The sequence below is a fragment of the Thalassophryne amazonica genome, chromosome 3 (genome assembly GCF_902500255.1).
Source record: "Thalassophryne amazonica chromosome 3, fThaAma1.1, whole genome shotgun sequence".
NCBI lineage: Eukaryota > Metazoa > Chordata > Actinopteri > Batrachoidiformes > Batrachoididae > Thalassophryne > Thalassophryne amazonica.
In genome coordinates, this window is record NC_047105.1 from 68,409,320 (window position 1) to 68,431,750 (window position 22,431).

Genomic DNA, 22,431 nt, shown 5'->3' on the forward strand with positions numbered 1-22,431 from the left:
CCTCCTCGGGGTGTCGACGGTAGAAATCGGCCAGGAGGGCCTGATCCAGGATGAAGCTCCTCTTCACCCAGGAGCGTTCTTCGGGTCCATACCCCTCCCAGTCCACCAGATATTGGAACCCCCGGCCCATTCGACGGACGTCCAGGAGCCGGCGCACTGTCAAAGCCGGCTCCCCGTCAATGATCCGGGCAGGAGGCGGTGCCGGACCGGGAGCACAGAGGGGTGAGGTGTGGTACGGTTTGATCCTTGACACATGAAAGACTGGGTGGATCCGCAGTGAAGCCCGGAGTTAGAGCTTCACTGCGGCAGGACTGAGGATTTTGAGGATTCTGTACGGTCCAATATACCTGTCCTTGAGTTTCGGGGAGTCCACCTGGAGGGGGATTTCCTTCGTGGATAGCCACACCTCCTGCCCGGGCCGGTAAGCAGGGGCCAGGGATCGCCGGCGGTCCGCATGGGTCTTCGCCCTCATCCGGGCCTTCAACAAGGCAGAACGGGCGGAGCGCCACACCCGACGGCACTTCCGCAGGTGGGCCTGGACCGAGGGCACACCGACCTCTCCCTCCACCACGGGAAACAATGGGGGCTGATACCTCAAACACACCTCAAACGGGGAGAGGCCGGTAGCAGAGGACACCTGGCTGTTATGCGCATACTCGGTCCAGGCCAGATGTTCACTCCAGGCCGTCGGGTGTGCGGACGTCACACAGCGCAGGGCTTGCTCCAATTCCTGATTGGCCCGTTCTGCCTGTCCATTGGTCTGCGGGTGATACCCGGACAGAGGCTCACAGTGGCCCCCAGTTCCCGGCAGAAGCTCCTCCAGACGTGTGAGGAGAACTGGGGACCACGATCAGAGACGATATCGGTAGGTATCCCATGCAGACGGACGACGTGGTGGACCAGGAGGTCTGCTGTCTCCTGGGCTGTTGGGAGCTTCGGGAGGGCCACGAAGTGGGCCGCCTTGGAGAATCGGTCCACTATCGTGAAGATGGTGGTGTTGCCCTGGGACGGCGGGAGGCCCGTGACGAAATCCAGGCCGATATGGGACCAGGGGCGATGAGGCACAGGAAGCGGCTGGAGAAGTCCTTGGGACCTTTTGTGGTCTGCCTTGCCCCTGGCATAGGTGGTGCAGGCCTGGATGTACTCCCGGACGTCGGCCTCCATAGACGCCCACCAGAAGCGCTGCCGGACAACTGCCACGGTCCTTCGCACCCCTGGATGACAGGAGAGCTTGGAACTGTGACAGAAGTCCAAGACTGCAGCTCTGGCCTCTGGTGGGACGTACAGACGGTTCTTCGGACCAGTTCCGGGGTCCGGGCTCCGTGCCAGGGCCTCCCGGATGATCTTCTCCACGTCCCAGGTGAGGGTGGCCACGATAGTGGACTCAGGCAGGATGGGCTCCGGTGGATCCGACAGTGCAGTTTTGACCTCCTCTTCGTGTACCCGGGACAAGGCATCCGACCTCTGGTTCTTGGTCCCAGATAGGTGATCCGGAAGTCAAAACGCCCGAAGAACAGTGACCAGCGGGCTTGCCTGGGGTTCAGCCGCTTGGCGGTCCTGATATACTCCAGGTTCCGATGGTCAGTGAAAACCGTGAACGGCACAGACGCTCCCTCCAACAGGTGTCTCCACTCCTCAAGAGCCTCTTTCACCGCAAGGAGTTCTCGATTGCCGACGTCATAGTTCCGTTCAGCCGGGGTCAACCTGCGAGAAAAGTAGGCACACAGGTGAAGAACCTTATCGGTCTCTCCGCTCTGGGATAGCACGGCTCCTATGCCTGAGTCAGAGGCGTCCACTTCAACCATGAACTGGCGGCTAGGGTCGGGCTGCACCAAAACTGGCGCAGTAGAGAACCGTCGTTTCAACTCCTTGAATGCTCAGGATTGTAACTGGGAGTCGTGTGGCAATCTGTGTGTGTCCCACGTGAATGTTATGACCCCCCCTTAGCCCAGTTTCTAAGGGCGGTTGTTGTCATTGTGGCCGTTTGGGGCAGTTTTTCTGTATGTGCTCCTTTGAGCTGCAGAGAAAACACTCCCCGCGGACCAGCCTCCTCATTTTGGCCCTGTGCGTTTCCCTAACAACGTCAGCAGGGGGAGCTGTTGCCCCACGGAGCACTGCGGCTGTGGAGCGTGGGGAGGGCGGCCCCTTTTCGAACCCGGAAGGGAGAGGGACGGCGCGTATCCGGCCACGTCCTTCGCCTCGCTCCCGACGGCGTTCCTCCAGCTGATTGTCTAACCGTATAACGAGATCGATAAGCCCATCTAAATCCCGCGGTTCTTCCTTAGCTACCAGATGCTCCTTCAGGACCGATGACAGTCTGTTTATGAAGGCGGCGCGGAGCGCAACGTTATTCCAGCCGGACCTCGCAGCCGCGATGCGGAAGTCGACTGCATATTCGGCTGCGCACCGGCGCCCCTGTCGCATTGACAGCAGCACTGTTGAAGCGGTCTCTCCTCTGTTAGGGTGATCAAACACTGTTCTGAACTCCCCCACGAACCCAGTGTATGCTGATAACAACCGTGAGTTCTGTTCCCAGAGCGCCGTAGCCCAGGCGCGTGCCTTACCCCGAAGCAAGTTAATAACATAAGCCACCTTGCTAGCATCAGACGCGTACATCACGGGTTGTTGTGCAAAGACAAGCGAACACTGCATCAGAAAGTCCGCGCACATCTCCACACAACCCCCGTACGACTCTGGGGGACTTATGTATGCTTCAGGGGATGGTGGGGGGGTTCGTTGAACGACCAGTGGAATGTTAATATCCGGCACCGGGTCGGCAGGAGGAGGAGCCGCAGCAGCGCTCTGATCGCGCGCTTCCACCTGTGCGGTGAGAGCCTCCATCCTGCGATTAAGGATGACGTTTTGCTCGGATATCAAATCCAGCCGAGCGGTAAAGGCGGTGAGGATTTGCTGCAACTCACCGAGCACGCCTCCTGCAGACGCCTGTGCACCCTGCTCTTCCATTGGCTGTCCAACAGATGGGTGACGCCCCTCGGGATCCATGACGCTGGCCGAGATATCCTGTTGTGAAAGTGTAGTGACACGGACCCACAACAGGGGGCGCAAATGAACGGTCAATAGATGAGCCAAAAAGTAACAATTTAATGTTGTGAAGGTGCACAACGAATATACAGACAATCTCAGTATCTGATAACAGTCAATCCACAAAGGTGACGTGTGGGCAGGCTCGAGGATAGAAGACGTCTGTCCTGAGAAGAGCCGGAACCACACGATTTCCGCCGCCACCGAACCTGGTGAATACTGGAGCCGCCAAGTCCCGAATTCCCAGGTGATCACCGTCCCCGACTGTCGGATCTGGTACTGCTGGCGAAGAGCAAAGACAGTCAAGTGTGGGTGTGTGTACACCCCGTAACAACAACGGTGGGAATGCCACCTCCACCTCTAACACACACTCGTGCAGCGTCTGTGTAACCACTTATCTGACGTAGGACGAAACAGTCGCGACCCACGCCGGTCCTCTGGTTGACAGCTGCAACACAATAGCACTTGGAATCAATCAATATAGGCAGAGAAAGTTACCTCCATAGAAGTACGATATCTCGGCGATGAGGTGGAGATGACGTCTGGGTTTTATGGAGTGAGATGATGAAGAATGAGTGACAGCTGTCAGGAAATAATGAGTGACAGCTGTCACTCCCGGCTGTGTCCGTGGCGGCAGCGCCCTCTCGTGCCTGAAGCCCGCACTTCAGGCAGGGCGCCCTCTGGTGGTGGGCCAGCAGTACCTCCTCTTCTGGTGGCCCACACAACAGAACCCTTATTTGAGAAATTTAAGCTCACAAATATTGCTTATCACAAAAGAAGGTAAGGGAGTACCAATCCCCATTGCCAAGGAAGCAAAAAAAAAAAATGAACGTGATGGTATAATGCAATGTCCAACTTCACCACTAGATGATGCTACATTCTACACACTGTAGCTTTAATAGGATTTTACACAGAAATGTGCAAAATTGTAGTTTTTTTGGGGGGGGGGGGGTTGTACTTGTAAATAGTTGTAACTTTTGTAACCCACTTATGTTGCAGAGGAACAGCCTGTTGGGAAGGTGTCCAATCTGCGGGTGGTGGACTCTCTTGGCAGCACCGCCAGGCTCGGATGGATTGGTGTGGCTGGGGCCACCCAGTACCGCATTGTTATTCTAAACGCTGAGGGTACTCTGAGTGCTTTTATTTTTTTGGTTTGTGATTAATTTCAGCTTGAAAATGGACATTATGACTGAATTGTGTCATATCAGTAGGGACAGAGGAAATCCATACAATTCCTGGAAACCAGACAACCCTTGACCTGAGAGACCTGACAGTGGGAGTGTCTTATGGTGTCACTGTCACGGCACTGGTGGGGGATAATGAAGGAGACCCTGTTACTGTCTACATCAAACCTGGTTAGATCAACAGTCACATTTCTATGTGTTACTTGTCTGATTCATCATTATTCAGTTAAACATAACACAGAAAAAGACCATCCTATCTAGTTTCTAAATTGTTCATATTATTTTAATTGTGAAACGTCTTTAAATCTACCTTTTGTAGTTAAAAGGGAAGTTGTACAATTTTCAACCTATAGGCTCTCCTTTTAGATGTTTTGGGATTCGTGATGACAATAAAATTAATCGATGTGGTATTGATTTAGAACGCAATCACTACATGGAAAAAACAGCCAATTAATGTAATGACATGTGGCAAACTAAAAAACAATAAATGGCTCGTTGTTGGCACTGAACAGGTGAAAATGTAATTTCAAGTGTCCAGTAGCACAGAGTGGATTCCTGCTTAGGTAAACCTGTGCATGTTTACCCATTAAATGCAAAGAAACTTTTAAATACAACTGATTATGCACTTTGGTGCTTGCCTTACCTTAGCCTTCTTCACCCAGCGCTGCTTTCCACTGAAGCATTACAAGTTTTCTGCTGTTGAGGATGTCATTCTGTAAGACAATGGATTGTAAGAGACTGCTGGGCCCAGAGTGTAGTCAGTTTGTGTGACTGTTGTGAGTGTGCTGGGCCTTGGCCCGGGCTGTACTGCTGGCACAAGGCTGGGCTGACTTGTAGAGGTGATCAGGGGCCGTGGCCACATTTCACAAAATCACAAACGATGGCAGAGCACAGGACTCGGATGTCGTGTCACTGACATAACTGTTCAAGTTAACAATCACTATTAATATTATTAGTACTACTTTGATAATACAGTCTTCAATTCATTTAGCAACACACTCACTCACTCATCTTCAACTGCTTAGTCCAATTAAGGGTCGTGGGGAGCTGGAGCCTATCCCAGCAGTCATAGAGTGCAAGGCGGGGTACACCCTCCACAGGACGCCAGTCTGTCACAGGGCCACATAGAGACAAACACATTCACACCCGCACACACACCTTTGGATAATTAAATGTTTCCAATCCACCTGCATGTCTTTGGATGTGGGAGGAGGCCGGAGCACCCGGAGGGAACCCATGCAAACACGGAAAGAGCATATAAACTCCGCACAGAAATGCCACAGGTGAGAATCAGACCCGTGACCTTCTCGCTGTGAGGCAACAGTGCTAACCACTACGCCTCTGTGCTGCCCCTCATTCAGCAACATTTGGGTTAAAATGGGTCTGGTGTCTCATCTTATTGATTTATGTGAGTTGTGGTCTGTAAGCAGGGCTGCAAAATCCTATGTCATCATCTGCTATAGCTGTAAAAATCTTGATAACCCGATAAATCTCTTATTGCATAATTTGTCCAAACAGGACAGGGTTTATATGGGGAAGTGGAGTGAAGTAATCATTCCTATAGTTCCTAATTTTTTGTCACATCCGAATGCCCCATGTCAATCATTTTAACAGACAGCTCACATCTGTCCCGGTAGCTGTATCGACACCTTTGGTCCTCTGTAAAATGATCCTTAAAAGCCTATCCCATTCGTCATGGGGCAAGAGGCAGGGGACACATTGGACAGAATCCCAGTCTATCGCAGGGTAAACAAACTCTTGCACACACACCTATGGTCAGTTTGGAGTCACCAATTCACCTAACCTGCATGTCTTTGGAAATGGGAGGAAGCCAGAGGACCAGAAGGGAACCCACGCTAACAAGAAGAAAACATGCAAACTCCACACAGAAAGGACCAGATGGAATGCGATCTTACAACCGTCTTGCTGTGAGGCAACAGTGCTAACCACTAAGCCATGGTGCCACCCTTCTATTCTATTCTATTCTATTCTATTCTATTCTATTCTATTCTATTCTTTCCTGAGCCTTGGATTGAATTCTGTACTTTTTGTGACATATGGTTCCTGTTATGCATTCTTTTGACCCCTCTAGAATGTCTTTGAAACATTTGCTATGCACACTGAATTTTGTCCAATGAGGCCCTGTGTGCCCTTCATTTTAGAGCAAGGTGTTGGCAGAGTGACTAACCTCAGAGTGATAAATGCAAACAGTCGAAGAATTCGAATTGCCTGGACGAGTGTTTCTGATGCAACAGGGTACAGGGTCACTTGGAGACAAGGCAACAGTAAGTGTTTACTTCTTGCTTGTGCCTCAGTGTTAATTTGCCTTTCACTTTATAAAAGACACAGCATTATTTTTTTCAGTTTTAATTATCTGAGCTTAACAAATCATGATCCTGAAGAGTGTCCTGTAGATTTTTTTTCATGTTGTGCCTTTTTGCATGATTTTCTATTTTTTCCAATTTATTTTCATTTATAAAGCACCAAATCACAACAGAGTTGCCTCAAGGTGCTTCACCCAGGTAAGGTCTAACCTTACCAACCCCTAGAGCAGGGGTGGGCAATCATGTGCCATGAAGGGCCAAGACCCTGCAGGTTTTCCTTGCAACCAATCACCTCAGCAGGTGATTTCATGAATGATCAAGTGTTTATGCTGAGGGGAGAAGCTCAGCAGCAACCCACCTGCTGAGGTGAGTGTTGCAAGGAAAACCTGCAGGGTCTCGGCCCTCGTTGCCCACCCCTGCCCTAGAGCAACAGTGGTAAGGGAAAACTCTCTCTGAGGAAAAAAATAGCCATAGACAGGATGGGGTGAATCTTCACTAGATTTCGCAGGTGGAAGAAAGCAGTCCTAGTATTCTATGTTGTTCTGCATGGCAGGTCCAGAGCAGTCACGTCTTCTTGGGACGCAGGCCTCATCCTTCACCATAGATGGTCTGCAACCAGATGAGGCGGTAATAATTGGTGTTGCAGCTGTGGCTGATCAGCAGGTTGGTGAGGTGGTGACTCTTTCTACGAAGACTAATCCCCACAGTGGAACAGTGTTCGGCCTTCGCATTGTCGATGCCACATCTCAAAGGATACGCATTGCATGGTTACCTTCCTCCAAGGCAACTGGCTACAAGATCACGTGGCGGAGTGATGATGGTAAGCAGTAATAAAAAAGACAAAAAAACAGCTGACACTCTGTATTCCATGGATGCAAAGCACTTTCTCATACATGAAATGGCTTCTGATGTGACATGTTGATGTTTGTTTTTTGCTACTTTTTAGTTTGTACCTTTTGCTAAAGATGGATTTCAACATTTGTGATTTAATTTTCCCCGATTATAGTTATAATTAGAACGTCTTGGGTTACATTTTTGCTTGATGCAGGAGTGGAAGCATCTCAAAACGTGGCTGCTGATGTCTCCTCCTTCACCATCGATGGGCTTCAATCAGATGCTGCCTACAGAGTTTTGGTGTCCACACTCACTGGTTCTCGAGAGGGAAGTCCTGCCACTCTCACTGTCAGAACAGGTGCCAGTCTTAAACATGAATACACACTTTTGCTTGTGTTTTGTCTTTGACATCATTAATTTGCAGGACTGAAGAAAAATTTAGGTATCCGAAGCCACACATATCTGTTCGTTTTATTTTTTGTTCTATTGTGTAGTTAATAAAATATTTGGGATACAGACACTTGAACAATGTTCCAAAACACAGGTATTTGCCACCATTAATTTGCAGTACCAGTGAATAGGTGTTGTATCATCGCCATTCTTTAATTCATATTTTACTTTTCCATTTTCTCATATTTGTCACATACTGGGCAGCATGTTTCTCCCCTTGGTTGAAACCTTAGCAAATAAGTCACGTGAGTGGGCTCTGTAACCGCCATTTGATAAATATGTCAATGGGGTATTACATAAGCAAAACAAAGTTGCTTTTTTTCATTGATATGCTGCATCAAAATTAATCACCATTTAAATACTACATATTTTTTATGTGTTCTTTTAATTTGGTCATTTACAAGATGATAGCATTTACTGTTTATGAGTTATTGCCTACCCAACTTGGATTAAGTCACTCGCTCATTCACTTATCCACTCATCTACATTTGTGCTTTACAAATCCTACACTGTACACCAGTAATATACAAATAATTCTTAAATGATTTATGTGTACTGACTGGCAGAGCCAGATGATTCTATCATTGGGACTGTGACATCACTGCAAGTCCAAGAAAGTTATGGAGAAGTTGTCAGAGTTTCCTGGGTTGGTGTGCAGGGAGCAACAGCTTATCGTGTGTCTTGGAGAAGAACTGATGGTAAGTTTACAGGTGACCTGACTCTGTTTTAATCTTACAAAGTGTTATGTTCCTGAAGGAATGTCATACTCTCACACTTTTGTTTATGAGTAAGATTAGAATGTCCTTGTTCATAAATCTTAGTGTGACTCTTGGGAGCAGTTCATTCTTATGTGCAAATCTGTCATCATCTTGTCCTGAATGACCACCAGCAACTTTGAAATGTTAAAAAAAATTGTCACTCACTTGCTGTGACAACTTGTGACAACATACATACAGTATATAGTGCAGCAGATAACTGAAACAATCCTTCAGATGGTGATACAAGCACCAAATTCAGCACAAATACTCATTAGACATTACTCTTGAAAAAATGGACTGATCACTTGAATTTTCAATAGGCGGTCAGGTGTCAATTAAAGAATTATATAGGGGTCAAAATGTATAAATGCTCCAATCATATTGAAAACTATACCACATTAATTATCTGCTCATAAAGATTCTGAAAAGGTATAGTTTGGAATTTCTGTGACTGAATTTTATGGGGTAAAAACAGCAAGAATGGTGACAAAGGTCAATTTCAGTTTGTACAGGGTCAAAATGTTGCTCCAATTTGGGTAGAAAGTGGTACACATTATTGGTTGAGCTTATAGGATTTAATAAATGGAATATTTTTGACTGTGTTGAATGCTTGGTTTCCAAAGTAAAAGTCAGACAATGTCAATGTCCATTGGATTCTATGACATGTGACATATGTTACCCTGTAACATGATAACTAAGCATGACACATGGTGCAAACTATTCCATTTTAAAACCCTATTATCACAACCAATAATTTGCATTACTTTTAACCAAAATTGGAGCAACTTCAAGTTTTGACCCCTGTACAAACTGAAACTCACCTTTGTCACCATTCTTGCTATTTTTACCCCATAACTCTATAACATTCAGTCATAGATAGTCCAAACTATACCTTTTTGGAATCTTTATAATCAGACAATTATTGTGGTATAATTTTCAATATGACTGGAGCATTTTTAAATTTTTGACGCCTGTGTAATTTTTCAATTGACCCCTACACAGTAAAATCACCAGTGTAAAACTAACACTGACAGTGTTAAATTAACACTGACAGTGAACATATGGTCCTACTTTGGCCAGAGTAGGACCATATTTACACTGGCAGTGTTAATTTAACACTAGTGGTTTTACTGTGCCTACTGAAAATTCAAGTGGGCAGTCGGATTTTTTATAAAAGAGTAATGTCTAAGGAGTATTTATGCCGAATTTGGTGCTTGTATCACTATTTTCAGGATTTCTCTGTAAACATTCTGTTATCTGCTACACTAAACCAAGACTGTGGCCAAGAGTAGTTTCGAGTGACCACAAGCTCACTGCAACGTCAACAAGAGGAATGGAGAAGATGTCATGAAATAGCCAAGGGTTGTGTAATGCCATGACTCTTTTGAGATGACACGACAACAAAAGTGACCAGATGTAAAGATTTTCTATTGACAACTCGGCACCCTTCAGCAGTCATCATGGCCCAATTCCTGTAAAGGTGACAGCCGCTTTAAATTTCTTTGCACTCATTACAGTCTCCTTTAAACTATAGGCCTCAAGTTCAGATTACCTAAGGGCTGCTAACAAGTTGTGTTTTTGCTGAGTTCATAATGGAATGTATCTGCTTCATTCAGTCAGATACATTTCAAAAGGTGACATGAACGTGTCCCTTGAAGTTGCCATTATGCACTTTACCCCAGAACTGTACACACATGTGGTTTTTATTTACATGTTTTGGTCTTTTTAGAAATGCTGCTGTGTGAAAGCAAACCAAACCAAGGGAAACATGCAACGTCGCAACATTTTAGTCCCCGTTGTATAACTATAAATTTACTAGAGGCTTGAAAACACCATAACACTGGAACCACAGTGCATTCTCATGACTGCGTTGTTTGTTCTGGAAGAAAATTCCTGTGGGATTTTCCTCCAGCACTGAATTTGTGGGGCCAGATAAAAATACTCATTTACACTTGATTGTGAACAAAAGCAAAGAGCTTCAATATGAAGCATCTACAACAAACATACGGGAGACAGAAAACCCTCCATGTGGTCCCAGAACAGTTCTTTGGTTTGCACTAAAATATGAAGCTTTGTCAATAACCTCACTGAACCAAACCAAACACGTTAATTTGACCCACGCTGGAATGAAATGACAAAAATAAATAAATAAAATAAAATAAAAATGTAGATAACAGACAACAGTTGTAGCCACAAGCAAGAAATGCACATGAGGAGTTAAAAGGGAATGTGGTGTTTAATGTTGTGTTCACATTGGCTATAAGTGGCAGATGGTAAACCAGATGTTCCACTGTTTGCAATGAGAAGAAAATGGAAAATTCCACCACCACTGTCTGTGACCATGGCAACTGGTCATCATCATCTCACTTGCTATCAAAAGTTAAAATTTTTCAACTTTTACAGCTTGCTGTAGAGACAAGTACAACCCGGGTGTAAGATGCTTGAGATGGACTATTTAAGTGCAGAGAGCCACCTAGTTTTAATTAGTAAATGAAGATAATTTGTGATGTTTAAAAACAGAAATGAGGCTGTAGCATCACAAAAAGGTAACATTTTAAGTTACTGTCAGAGCTCAAGCTTCCTGTTTTGATGTGACACTGTGCAAGATACCAAAACTATTGTGTCTTTCAGTTAAGTAAACTATTGTCCTTCTCTGTAACACTGAAAAAAATCACAGCATCTCACTGCGCCGCATACTGCCTGCAGCTGCAGATAACAGTAATTAAATGGACTGCATTTATATAGCGCTTTTCCATCTGCATCAGATGCTCAAAGCACTTTACAGTAATGCCTCACATTCACCCTGATGTGAGGGTGCTACCACACAAGGCACTCACTACACACCGGGAGCCACTAGGGGATTAAGGGCCTTAGTGATTTTCAGGTCAGGCTGGGATTTGAACCAAGGATCCTCTGGTCTCAAACCCAAACAGCTTAACCATGAGACCATCACCTCCTCACACTAGACCCTCACCTCCCCAAATATAGTATAGTAATTCTGTATAACAGGGGTGGCCAAGTTTGGTCCTCGAGAGCCAGACTCGAGTCTTTCATTGGATTCAGGTGTGTTGGAGCAGGGAGACAACTAAGAGTGTCAGGAATGTGGCTCTCGAGGACCGAACTTGGCCACCTCTGCTATATAATGACGAGCAGGGCAGTTTTTCATCCATCAACATGTGCATGCAGCACAACTGTAATACCCTATAAGTACAGAAATTTCCTCATTTTACATGCAGAAGCAAAGTTGTCATATGATAATAGAGAGTCATATATGATAAAGCCTGACTTATCTGGCCCACTGGCCAACAGTTTGACACCTGGCTTTTAGGGCCCGTTCGCACATAACACGATTTAAGTCGACTAGCGCATGAAGGAGAAATTGTAAATTGAAAAATCGGAGCTGCCTCCAACACCTCGTACACATGTCGCTATTGCCTCCAATGCCTCGTACACCTGTTGCTACAACTATTTGCGCACACCAGTGGCTGAAAGACAGAGTGTGCGCTGTGAGAGCCCATCGAACCCTCTCATGGCAGGTGTCGGCCAGATTCCAGGTGACAGGAACGAACATCCAACACCGCTCGCTTGGTACATAGAAAATGTGTGGTCATTCGCGCTGTTAGCACGACAACAGCCAGCAATCACTGTTGAGCTGGATGTGAAATTTGTCTAAGTGCCCCACGAGTGTGGCTTTACAAACAGACTCAGTGACACGTTTGTGACACTCAGTGATGCGCTGAACTGACAGGGGGTGTGTCCGCCGACAGGAGCAGCTGTGGAGATCTGTGGTTCTGATCGTCACGGCGGGGGAACACGTACTGTGTTTGGATGGACATGAACTAACAACTGTCCACTGTGACGCGAATGTGTCTGCTTGCTGTCCTCACGTGGACATACATATAAACATATATCGCTGTTGCAATGGGCTGCAGCGAGCTAGCACACGCTGCACACATTGACAGGCTACCCCAGGTGATACGGACCATTAGATCAGAATACGCAGCGGGCAATCTGAATGTCACATCACCCAAGTGAGCTCTGTTCCACATGAAGCGGTGTCTGTCCTGCGGTGCACCATCCACAAGACACACGTGCCAGGCCGGACACATGCGCGGGGCCGGTTGGACACGCCGGGTTCAGCAGATGTGGACATGATAAGAGCGCACTGCTCCATTCATGTCATTTCATGACTGTACCGATATGACCATGGGTCATCTACAGAGGAACAGACAGATCATACTTGTATTGTTCGCTTGATAAGAGGGATTCAATAAAATGCAGTGTTGTTTTATGGTGTGTGTGATTTTATATATACGAGGTCTACTAGAAAAGTATCCGACCTTATTATTCTTTTCAAAAACCATATGGATTTGAATCACGTGTGATTACATCAGACATGCTTGAACCCTCGTGGGCATGCAAGAGTTTTTTCATGCCTGTCGGTTACGTCATTCACCTGGGGGCAGTCTTTGAGTGAGGAGTGGCCCACCCTCTCGTCGTTTTTTTCATTGTTTAGGAATGGCTCAGAGACTGCTGCTTTGTTTGATCAAATTTTTTTCAAAACTGTAAGGCACAACTGAGTGGACACCATTTGATAAATTCAGCTGGTTTTCAGTAAAAATTTTAACGGCTGATGAGAGATTTTGGTCTGGTAGTGTCGCCGTAAGGACGGCCCACGGCGCCTGACAGCGATCTGTGCTTCGAGGCGGCAGCGTCTCGCCGTTTCAAGTTGAAAACTTCCACATTTCAGGCTCTGTTGACCCAGGAAGTCGTCAGAGAACAGAGAACTTTCAGAAGAAGTCGGCATGAGGAGTTTATTCGGACATTCCATTGTTAACGGACATTTTGTAATGAAAGAACGTGCGGGCAGAGTCGCATGTCGGGCCGGACCTGACTGCAGGGGGTCGCGACAGGAAAAACACCTCCGTTGGAAACCTTAACGGGCAAGTTGGAACATGCCCAAGCTGTTAAACAATTTCTCAGTTACTCACTTGTTGAAAGCCATCAAAAGCCGCCTGAATTTTACAAATGGTTTTCAACACGGAGGTGTTTTTCCTGTCGCGGCGCACACAGATTTGCCGAGTCATCACGGAAACAACTTGGCGAATTTGTGCGCACGTCTTTCATTACAAAATGTCCTTAAACAGTGGAATGTCTGCATAAAGTCCTCATGCCGGCCTCTTCTGAATCTTCTCTGTTCTCTCACGACATCCTGGGTGAATTAAATTAGTTTTCAGGTCAAAACAGGCCGATGACGGCGCCTGGAAGCGCTGCACGATGTCCCGCTGCGTGGGAAGTCCTTACAGCGACAGAAACACCCCATAATCTCTCATCAGCCGTTAAACTTTTCACCGAAAACCAGCTTAATTTCTCGAATAGTGTCCACTCGGATATTCCTCACAGGTCCAGAAAAAATGTTGATAAAGCAACGCGCGCCGTCTCGAGCAGCGTGTGAAACAAAGGAATTCAGCCGAGAGGGTGGGACCACATCTCACTCAAGGCCTGCCCACAGGGAAATGACGTCACCGACACGCGTGAAAAAACTCACACATGCGCACGAGGGTTCAAGCATGATTGGTGTAATCGCACATAAAAGGGTCGGTTTATTATCTAATAGACCTCGTATATATATATATATATATATATATATAGACCTCGTATATATATATATAAAGCAACGGTCCTTTTTATTTTTTTCAAAAACTATATGGATTTCATTCATATGTTTTTACGTCAGACATGCTTGAACCCTCGTGCGCATGCGTGAGTTTTTCCACGCCTGTCGGTGACGTCATTCGCCTGTGAGCACTCCTTGTGGGAGGAGTCGTCCAGCCCCTCGTCGGAATTCCTTTGTCTGAGAAGTTGCTGAGAGACTGGCGCGTTGTTTGATCAAAATGTTTTCTAAACCTGTGAGACACATCGAAGTGGACACGGTTCGAAAAATTAAGCTGGTTTTCAATGAAAATTTTAACGGCTGATGAGAGATTTTGAGGTGATTCTGTCGCTTTAAGGACTTTCCACGGTGCGAGACGTCGCTCAGCGCTCTCAGCCGCCGTCGTCAGCCTGTTCAAGCTGAAAACCTCCACATTTCAGGCTCTATTGATCCAGGACGTCGTGAGAGAACAGAGAAGTTTCAGAAGAAGTCGGTTTCAGCATTTTATCCGGATATTCCACTGTTAAAGGAGATTTTTTTAATGAAAGACGTGCGGACGGGTCCGCGCGTCGGGACGCAGCCGACGCGGTGCGGCGGCACAGGAAAAACACCTCCGTGTTGATAACCATTTGTAAAATCCAGGCGGCTTTTGATGGCTTTCAGTGGAGTGAGTATATGAGAAATTGTTTAACAGCAGGACATGTTCCAACTTGTCCTTAAGGCTTCCAACAGAGGTGTTTTTCCTGTGGCGGAGCGTCGCGGCGGCTGCGAGCCGACGCGCGGACCCGTCCGCACGTCTTTCATTAAAAAAATCTCCTTTAACAGTGGAATATCCGGATAAAATGCTGAAACCGACTTCTTCTGAAACTTCTCTGTTCTCTCACGACGTCCTGGATCAATAAAGCCTGAAATGTGGAGGTTTTCAGCTTGAACAGGCTGACGACGGCGGCTGAGAGCGCTGAGCGACGTCTCACACCGTGGGAAGTCCTTAAAGCGACAGAATCACCTCAAAATCTCTCATCAGCCGTTAAAATTTTCACTGAAAACCAGCTTAATTTTTCGAACCGTGTCCACTTCGATGTGTCTCACAGGTTTAGAAAAAATTTTGATAAAACAGCGCGCCAGTCTCTCAGCAACTTCTCAGACAAAGGAATTCCGACGAGGGGCTGGATGACTCCTCCCACAAGGAGTGCTCACAGGCGAATGACGTCACCGACAGGCGTGGAAAAACTCACGCATGCGCACGAGGGTTCAAGCATGTCTGACGTAAAAACATATGAATGAAATCCATATAGTTTTTGAAAAAAATAAAAAGGACCGTTACTTTATTGACAGCCCTCGTATATATATATATATATATATATATATATATACATATATTTTTTAAATATGTCCATCTCCTTGTTGATTTCAGACATTTTCTTTTTCGCACCTTTTCCAGGCCAGTGATGGTAGCGCAGTGGTAAAGTTTCTGGCTGACAATCAGAGCTTTTGTAAATTGCAGGTTGGAATCCCATGGGCAGCATGTTTGTTTGTTTTTTTCACAGCAGCTACGCGATGTAGTTACACATGCTCCAGCTGCTCACATTGTGTTCCCGCTGCGATGCTGTCGTGCACGAGCATACACGATGGTGTCTTGCATGCTCGTGTATGACACCGTCGTGTGCATGAAACCGTTGCAGCAGGATTGTTCACGTCTGTCCGTCGGCTGGATGTTTTTGTGGTTTGCTCATACGAGCTGTTCCGCTGTCATTTGTCCTGATTTGTACTTACTTGTATTTGTACTACGTGTGAAGGGGCCCTAACGAATGATTGCTTATGAAATCTATGCACAAAATGACAAACAAGGCACATGTATCATATGTGTGTTTTTTTGGCAGACAGATTGTGTTATTCAGTGGTTTGTGCTGCTGTAGGTGGTGAGGAGAGGAGTCAGCTGGTCGGGGGAGATGTGACAGCAGTGGATTTACAACAACTGGACCCTGGAGTTCAGTACGAAGTACGGGTCATGGCTTTAGTCCAGAACAGAGAGGGAAACCCCGTGTCTGTCAGAATCACCACACGTGAGTCCTGTCGGTTACATTCAGCACTCTGCTTTGTATGTTCTGCCAGTGTTTAGAACTTAATATGATATACTGACATTTTGACAGATAAATTGTACAGTAAAGAAATGAATAAAATACTTGTCTATGTGCTGATTGTGATCACAGCTGGTGTCGATCCCCCTTTACTGCCTCCCACAAATTTGCGAGCGGCTGAGATTACTCAGAATTCTGTGCGGTTGGGATGGACGCCTCTACCCGGTGCCACAGGGTACATCCTGAGCTGGAAAGACGAAACCGGTGAAAAACATGGTTATAGGTTTTTTTCCTTTAAAAATGATCAACTAAACAGTTCTTCATTTTAACTCTTTCTGTAACTCAGATTCAGGACAAAGGCTGTCCGTTACACTTCCTGCTTCAGCCAGCTCCTACCAGGTGACCGGGCTACGTTTGGGTCGTCAGTATCGTTTTACTGTCCAGCCAACCTTTGCTAGTGGGCTGGGAGCTGAGACATCTTTGAGCGAACGCACCGGTAACACACCAACACATTTCCTTTCCATGCTGACTCTATAGATGTTTTGATGCCTTACTCGGCCTCACATTTCTGTACACAGTGTGCGTAGGCGGCCGTCTTGATGTTGTATTTCTGGTGCCGGCATCTACTGACCGGCTCAGACTCGCAGAACCTCTGCGTGCACTCCTTACAAGTGCAGCAGGTTCACTGAGCACCATTGGACCCCGAGACTCACAGGTACTGCTCTGAACACTGACATATGAGAACAGGACGCAGTTTCTAGTAAGGTTCCATTTTCAGAAAAGAAGCTTGTATAAAGTGCCCCTTCAACCCTTAATTTGCATAAAGCAAAATGGCCACCAATTACATCAAAATTTCCACAATTTTGGCTGTATATGTACTATAAAAGCAAACTAAACATCCTTTTCTGTGCATTTTGCCCCGCTGAATTCAAATATTGTTGTTGGCAAGGTGTATCTTTACCCCTTCACCCCTAATTTGCATAAGACAAAATGGCCAGTCATTTCATGAAGCTTTTCAAAAGCTGCTTGCGTTTGCATTAGAAGAGAAAACAAAACTTCTATGTATTTTGACATGCTGAGTTCAATTATGTTGTTGGGAAGCTGTATCTTTACGCCTTCACCCCTAATTTGCATAAAACAAAATGGCCACTCACTTCATCAAATTTGTCAGAAGTGTGGTGCTATTTGCTTTGGATGAGAAAGTACAACTTATATTTCTATGTCATTTGTCCTGCTGAATTTAAATATTGTTGTTGGAAAGCTGTATCCCTACTCCTTCACCCCATAATTAGCAAAAAATAAAAAATAATAATTTAGTGACTGCCTGGTATTGTTACAGCTAAAAAAGTAAGTCATCTTTGATTTGACCAAGGCAAGCAAATGAGCAAAATGAAGTAAAAAAAGAATGATAGTTTGAAATAAACATATTTCTTGGAAAAATATGCATGTCTCTAAAGGTCAAATGTGGGTAAACTGTTCTAATACTATTTGTATTTGTATTATTTGAATTATTATTAATACATATAATACAAAGGAGCATTGTAGGAGCAAATAATACAAAGGAGCATTTGTATTATTTATTACATAAATAATACAAATGCTCCTTAAGTCTAACATGAACATTAAACTACCTGATACATAATACAGACAGTCTAACATGAACATTGAAAACAACACTACTGTAGTGTAACACCTAACCCTACACTAATATGAAGAATGTACAGTCTTATACATAACAATATATAATATACCAATTTCTGCATTGACAGAAACATACTAATAAACACACTCTAGGATGCATCCACATTGCAGCAGCTAGAGATGCATTTACATGACCCGCAGCAAAGCATGCCAGATTTCCTGCATTTGCAGTGATGACAGAAACAGCCAGATGTGCAACCACAGCTCACCAGTTGCAAGCAGGACTCTGGTATGGGGGGTAATGTGAGCAGAGTTGGCACTAACTGTCTGTTTTTCCACTCCCAGCCCATGCCAACTGCTGGTGGAACTTTAGGAAATGCTTGCAGCCAAGATGCTGCCTGATGATGGCTCCTTTTGATGTGAAGTTGTGCTGCATCAGTTGTTGGTGGCTACAGCTCTTGCTTCACTCTCTTCTTGAACAGAGTGACCCTAGCACTGGTGTCATCAGAAGTGGTGTCATCAGAAGTGCTATACACAAGATTTATGAACTTCCCAGCATTTGCCTCGGAGTCCCCAGTAAGTGGTTCCTGTCCAATGTTTGCTAGGAGCATCTTGTGCTCTCTGAATATTTTCAGAGCTGTCTTCTTACTGTGTCCAGCTGCGTTTACACATAACAATGACAAGTCACAAATGCCACGAAGTACACATTCTTGGCCGCTGATCACGAATGTGATGATTCGGGGCAGAGGCGTCAGGTGTCCTCAGGAACTGCAACCTGTTACCACACGTTACGATTAATGGCACATGTTGCTGGAGAATGATCAGGAACCATTACAAACAGTCAAGAATAGTGTTCCATGTTGTTGCGCGCTATTGCGCATAACAGCGCATCCTTAAGTTCTGTCACGTTGTGAACGAGGTGAATTGTTTCCACACACACACCCATATTCATCCAACCGAATTCAGATCGCTCCGGTTTTTCAGAAGAACTTTGTGGCTGCATGCATATTGGGCTCTGTGCCATGGAGTGGCGCAGAGAGGGAGGAGGACAGAGCAGATGTGGGGCTTCATGCAGTTCTCGTCTCGTGCATTTCCCAAACATCAGGGCACATGCAGCAGGTGGAACACCTCAAGCGTGTGGCTGAAGAGCACTGAAATGAGACTTTTAGCCGACTTGGTGTCAGCAATCAAACTGAATGCGGTTTGCAGCAGCAGGGTTTAATTGTGCGCGCTCTTCTTCCTCACCAGACTGGAGGAGGTGCAGAGATGTCTGGCTGCAAGTGAGTCTCCTCTCGCTCCTCTGGATCAGACTCGTTTCTCATGCTCATCGGTTACAACAGCAGGTGGAACACCTGCAGGAGCATCCTGAGGAGCTTCAGCAGGAACTTGGAACAACATTGGAGCCGAGTTAATTGTGCACGTGACAGAAAACTGATTCGTCGTGAAATGTGACGCCGTGTTACAAGTCGTGTCAAAACTTGACAGTTTCCGTGTCACTTCGTAATAACGCGTGACGGTTTGGGCTCTAACAACCATCACAGGAACCACTACGAACGTTGTCACGTTCTATTAAGGATCAATACTCATCAAGACGGATCAATACGCTCAGTTGCGACCTCCACGACATGAGACGAAATGAGGGTGGTGTGTGACATTCGTGGAAAATTTTTTTGACAGGCAAAAACATGCTCCACGAATATCAAGAATATCACGCACCAACACGCACTATTAAGAAACATATTCAGATGCGTTAAGTCACATTAAGAATGTCAGGAATGTGTCAAGAATGACAGAAAAATGACATTCGTAATTCGACATTTTGGCTTCTTGCCCTCTGGTGTCAAAAGCAGTAGCCCTCTGGTGTTGAAGCTGTATACATTATCTGTGCTGCACTGAGCCAATTATATAGGTTTTCACATAGTATTATCATGTATTGTTCAGCATTTGTGATGAAAAATACACAAGAGTCATTCACCTGCCATCAAGGAATGAATATAATGATATTGTGATTTTAAATCCACAGGAGACGGTTTTTCAACAGGACAGTGTAAGTAAGATGACAAATACATGCATTTGTAGGCCTGATTGTGCAGCAGAGGCATGAGGAAAAATTGGTTTTGTTATCAGTTTCTTTTGTAGAACAAGCTTCTACAAAGTATGAAAACAGGAGGCGGCCATGTTGTTTCATGAAAATTCATTAAGGTATATCTTCTATTATACATTCCAATTCTAAGGTAGAACTGTACTAGTGTATACTAAAGTATATCTAAAAAGCTAAAAAAAAAGAAGAGTAGAGACACTTAGGTGCCTGGTCTTGAGAACTAGGTATGGTTCTCAAGATGGTTCATGGATTCATGGTTCAGGGATGGCTCGTGCATATTAAGGATGGAGGAGAGAAGATACAGCTTGCAAATAAAAAAAAAAAAGCTATGAACTCAGCAGTTAAAAAAACGCAAAGATAAGAGTTTTCATTGCCTTTTTTGAGCAAAAACAAGCAAACCTTTGGAAAACGTGAAAAACCGGGGGACCATTTTGTTTTATTCAAATTAGGCAGTGAAGGAGTAGAGATGCAGCATGCTAACAACATTTGAATTCTGCAGATGAAAATACACAAGAATAGAACTTTTATTTCTGTTTCTAATGCAAATGCAAGTTAACGTAGGAAATTTGACAAAATGCGTGGTCATTTTGTTTTATGCAAATTAGAAGGTGAAAGAGTAACGATACAGCACGCCAACAGCAATTTTTGAACTTACCAGGTTAAAATACATAAGAATCAGCCTGTTGTCTGCTTGTAACAGAAAATGCCTTAGGCATATTACGAGGTGCATTGTGTAGAAGAAAATATGTCACTCAGAAAATTGATGTGCTCATTATTTATGTAATTCTACCACAGTCCTGCAAAGCTTAACCACTGGTTAAAAAATCTTTTCACAAAAAAGGGTTGGAAGGGTTGTGGGTTAGTTAAAGATAAACAGAATTAATCAAACATTGAGGTGAACCATATGTTGTAGTTCTGCTGAATAGGTTGAAGCATTTGTAAGCATTTGTAATTAAACGTACAGAACGTAATGCACCCAAATATGTATATATTCCACTTAACCATCAGCCAGGTGGCTGTGAACACATGACAAAAAAAATAAAATAAATAAACATGGTAGATCTTGTAACCAGAAAAAAGGGGGATATTCCTCTTATTCTTGTTGTAACCCTAATTCTCACCCTAATGGGGCAGCACAGGCTCATTTGAACCCCTGCATGATATCACGGGATTTGACCACTTCTGGGGACAACCTGCCAGTGCACAACACGACCACAGAATCACTTCACATGGAAAGATAGTGTACTGTTTTGTGTTAGGCTGCAGTAGCCAAAGCAGTGCAAAAAGTGCAGCTTTTTTCAGTTTCTAGTGGAGAAAGGAAGAAAAGGCAAATGGGAGAGGTTTTGTCAGTAGGTTTTAGCGAGATTTAATGTGAATAATGACAATATGGCTGTCCCAGAAGTACAATTATTGCATCATATGCTCTTTCATTTAACCCCTTTATCACCCACCCTCAAATGAGACTATGGTGCCCCATTATCATTTCTGAATGCTTAATGAGAAAGGTTTCTTGTGCACGTGCATGCATGTGGATATTTGATGGTTATTCAAAGAATATTGTACTTGACTTTGGAATGACATATGAACTGCTTCATGACAACATGTTGCAGTGATTCACTGTGAAATATGTGAAGTCCTGGTGTTGCACTGTCTGAGTGCCTCTTGTAGCTCAGTTCATGTTCTGCACTGAATCACAATGATTTTGATATTTACTTCTGACAAAGAGGTAATGTTTTCACCGGCGATTGTCTGTCTCTTTCTTTGTTTGATTGAATGTTTGCCTTTTAGCAGGTTAACTCAAAATGATAACCCTAACCCTTGGGGTATATAAAAGAAGTGCTTCCATTTTGGAGGTGATGGTAAATGGACTGCATTTATATAGCGCTTTTCAATCTGCATCAGACGCTCAAAGTGCTTTACAATAATGCCTCACATTCACCTTGATGGCAGGATGCTACCATACAAGGTACTCACTACACGCCAGGAGCAACTAGAGGATTAAGGACCTTGCCCAAAAGCCCTTAGTGATTTTCCAGTCAGGCTGGGATTTGAACCGAGGATCCTCTGGTCTCAAGCCCGACGCTTAACCACTAGACCATCACCTCTCCTTGATCTGGAATATATTCAGGAACTTTGATCCAGAAAAACCTTTTGCACATGAACTCAAAAGGCTGTGAGAAGATGTTGATGAAATTTAGTGAGCAGATGAATAGTGTTACAGAAAAATATTGGATTTTATTTTTAATTTGATGCAGAAAACATTTTGGGTCCAGGATCCAGAAGATGTTTCAGGAACATTTTGTTGAAAAAATATTTAACAATGAACTTTGATAGCATTTTCTGAGCAGATAAATAATGTACTGTGA

At 44.8% G+C, this 22,431-nt stretch overlaps 1 protein-coding gene across 1 annotated transcript in view; it reads left to right on the forward strand.

Moving 5' to 3' along the window:
* col7a1 (collagen, type VII, alpha 1) overlaps window positions 1–22,431 on the forward strand; it is a 224,309-nt gene that overhangs the window by 36,970 nt on the left and 164,908 nt on the right. Inside the window, 10 exon segments of the mRNA XM_034166636.1 lie at window positions 4,042–4,167; window positions 4,251–4,397; window positions 6,389–6,511; window positions 7,104–7,370; window positions 7,599–7,742; window positions 8,401–8,532; window positions 16,162–16,308; window positions 16,456–16,587; window positions 16,670–16,819; window positions 16,902–17,038. Coding sequence (XP_034022527.1) covers window positions 4,042–4,167; window positions 4,251–4,397; window positions 6,389–6,511; window positions 7,104–7,370; window positions 7,599–7,742; window positions 8,401–8,532; window positions 16,162–16,308; window positions 16,456–16,587; window positions 16,670–16,819; window positions 16,902–17,038 — 1,505 coding nt within the window.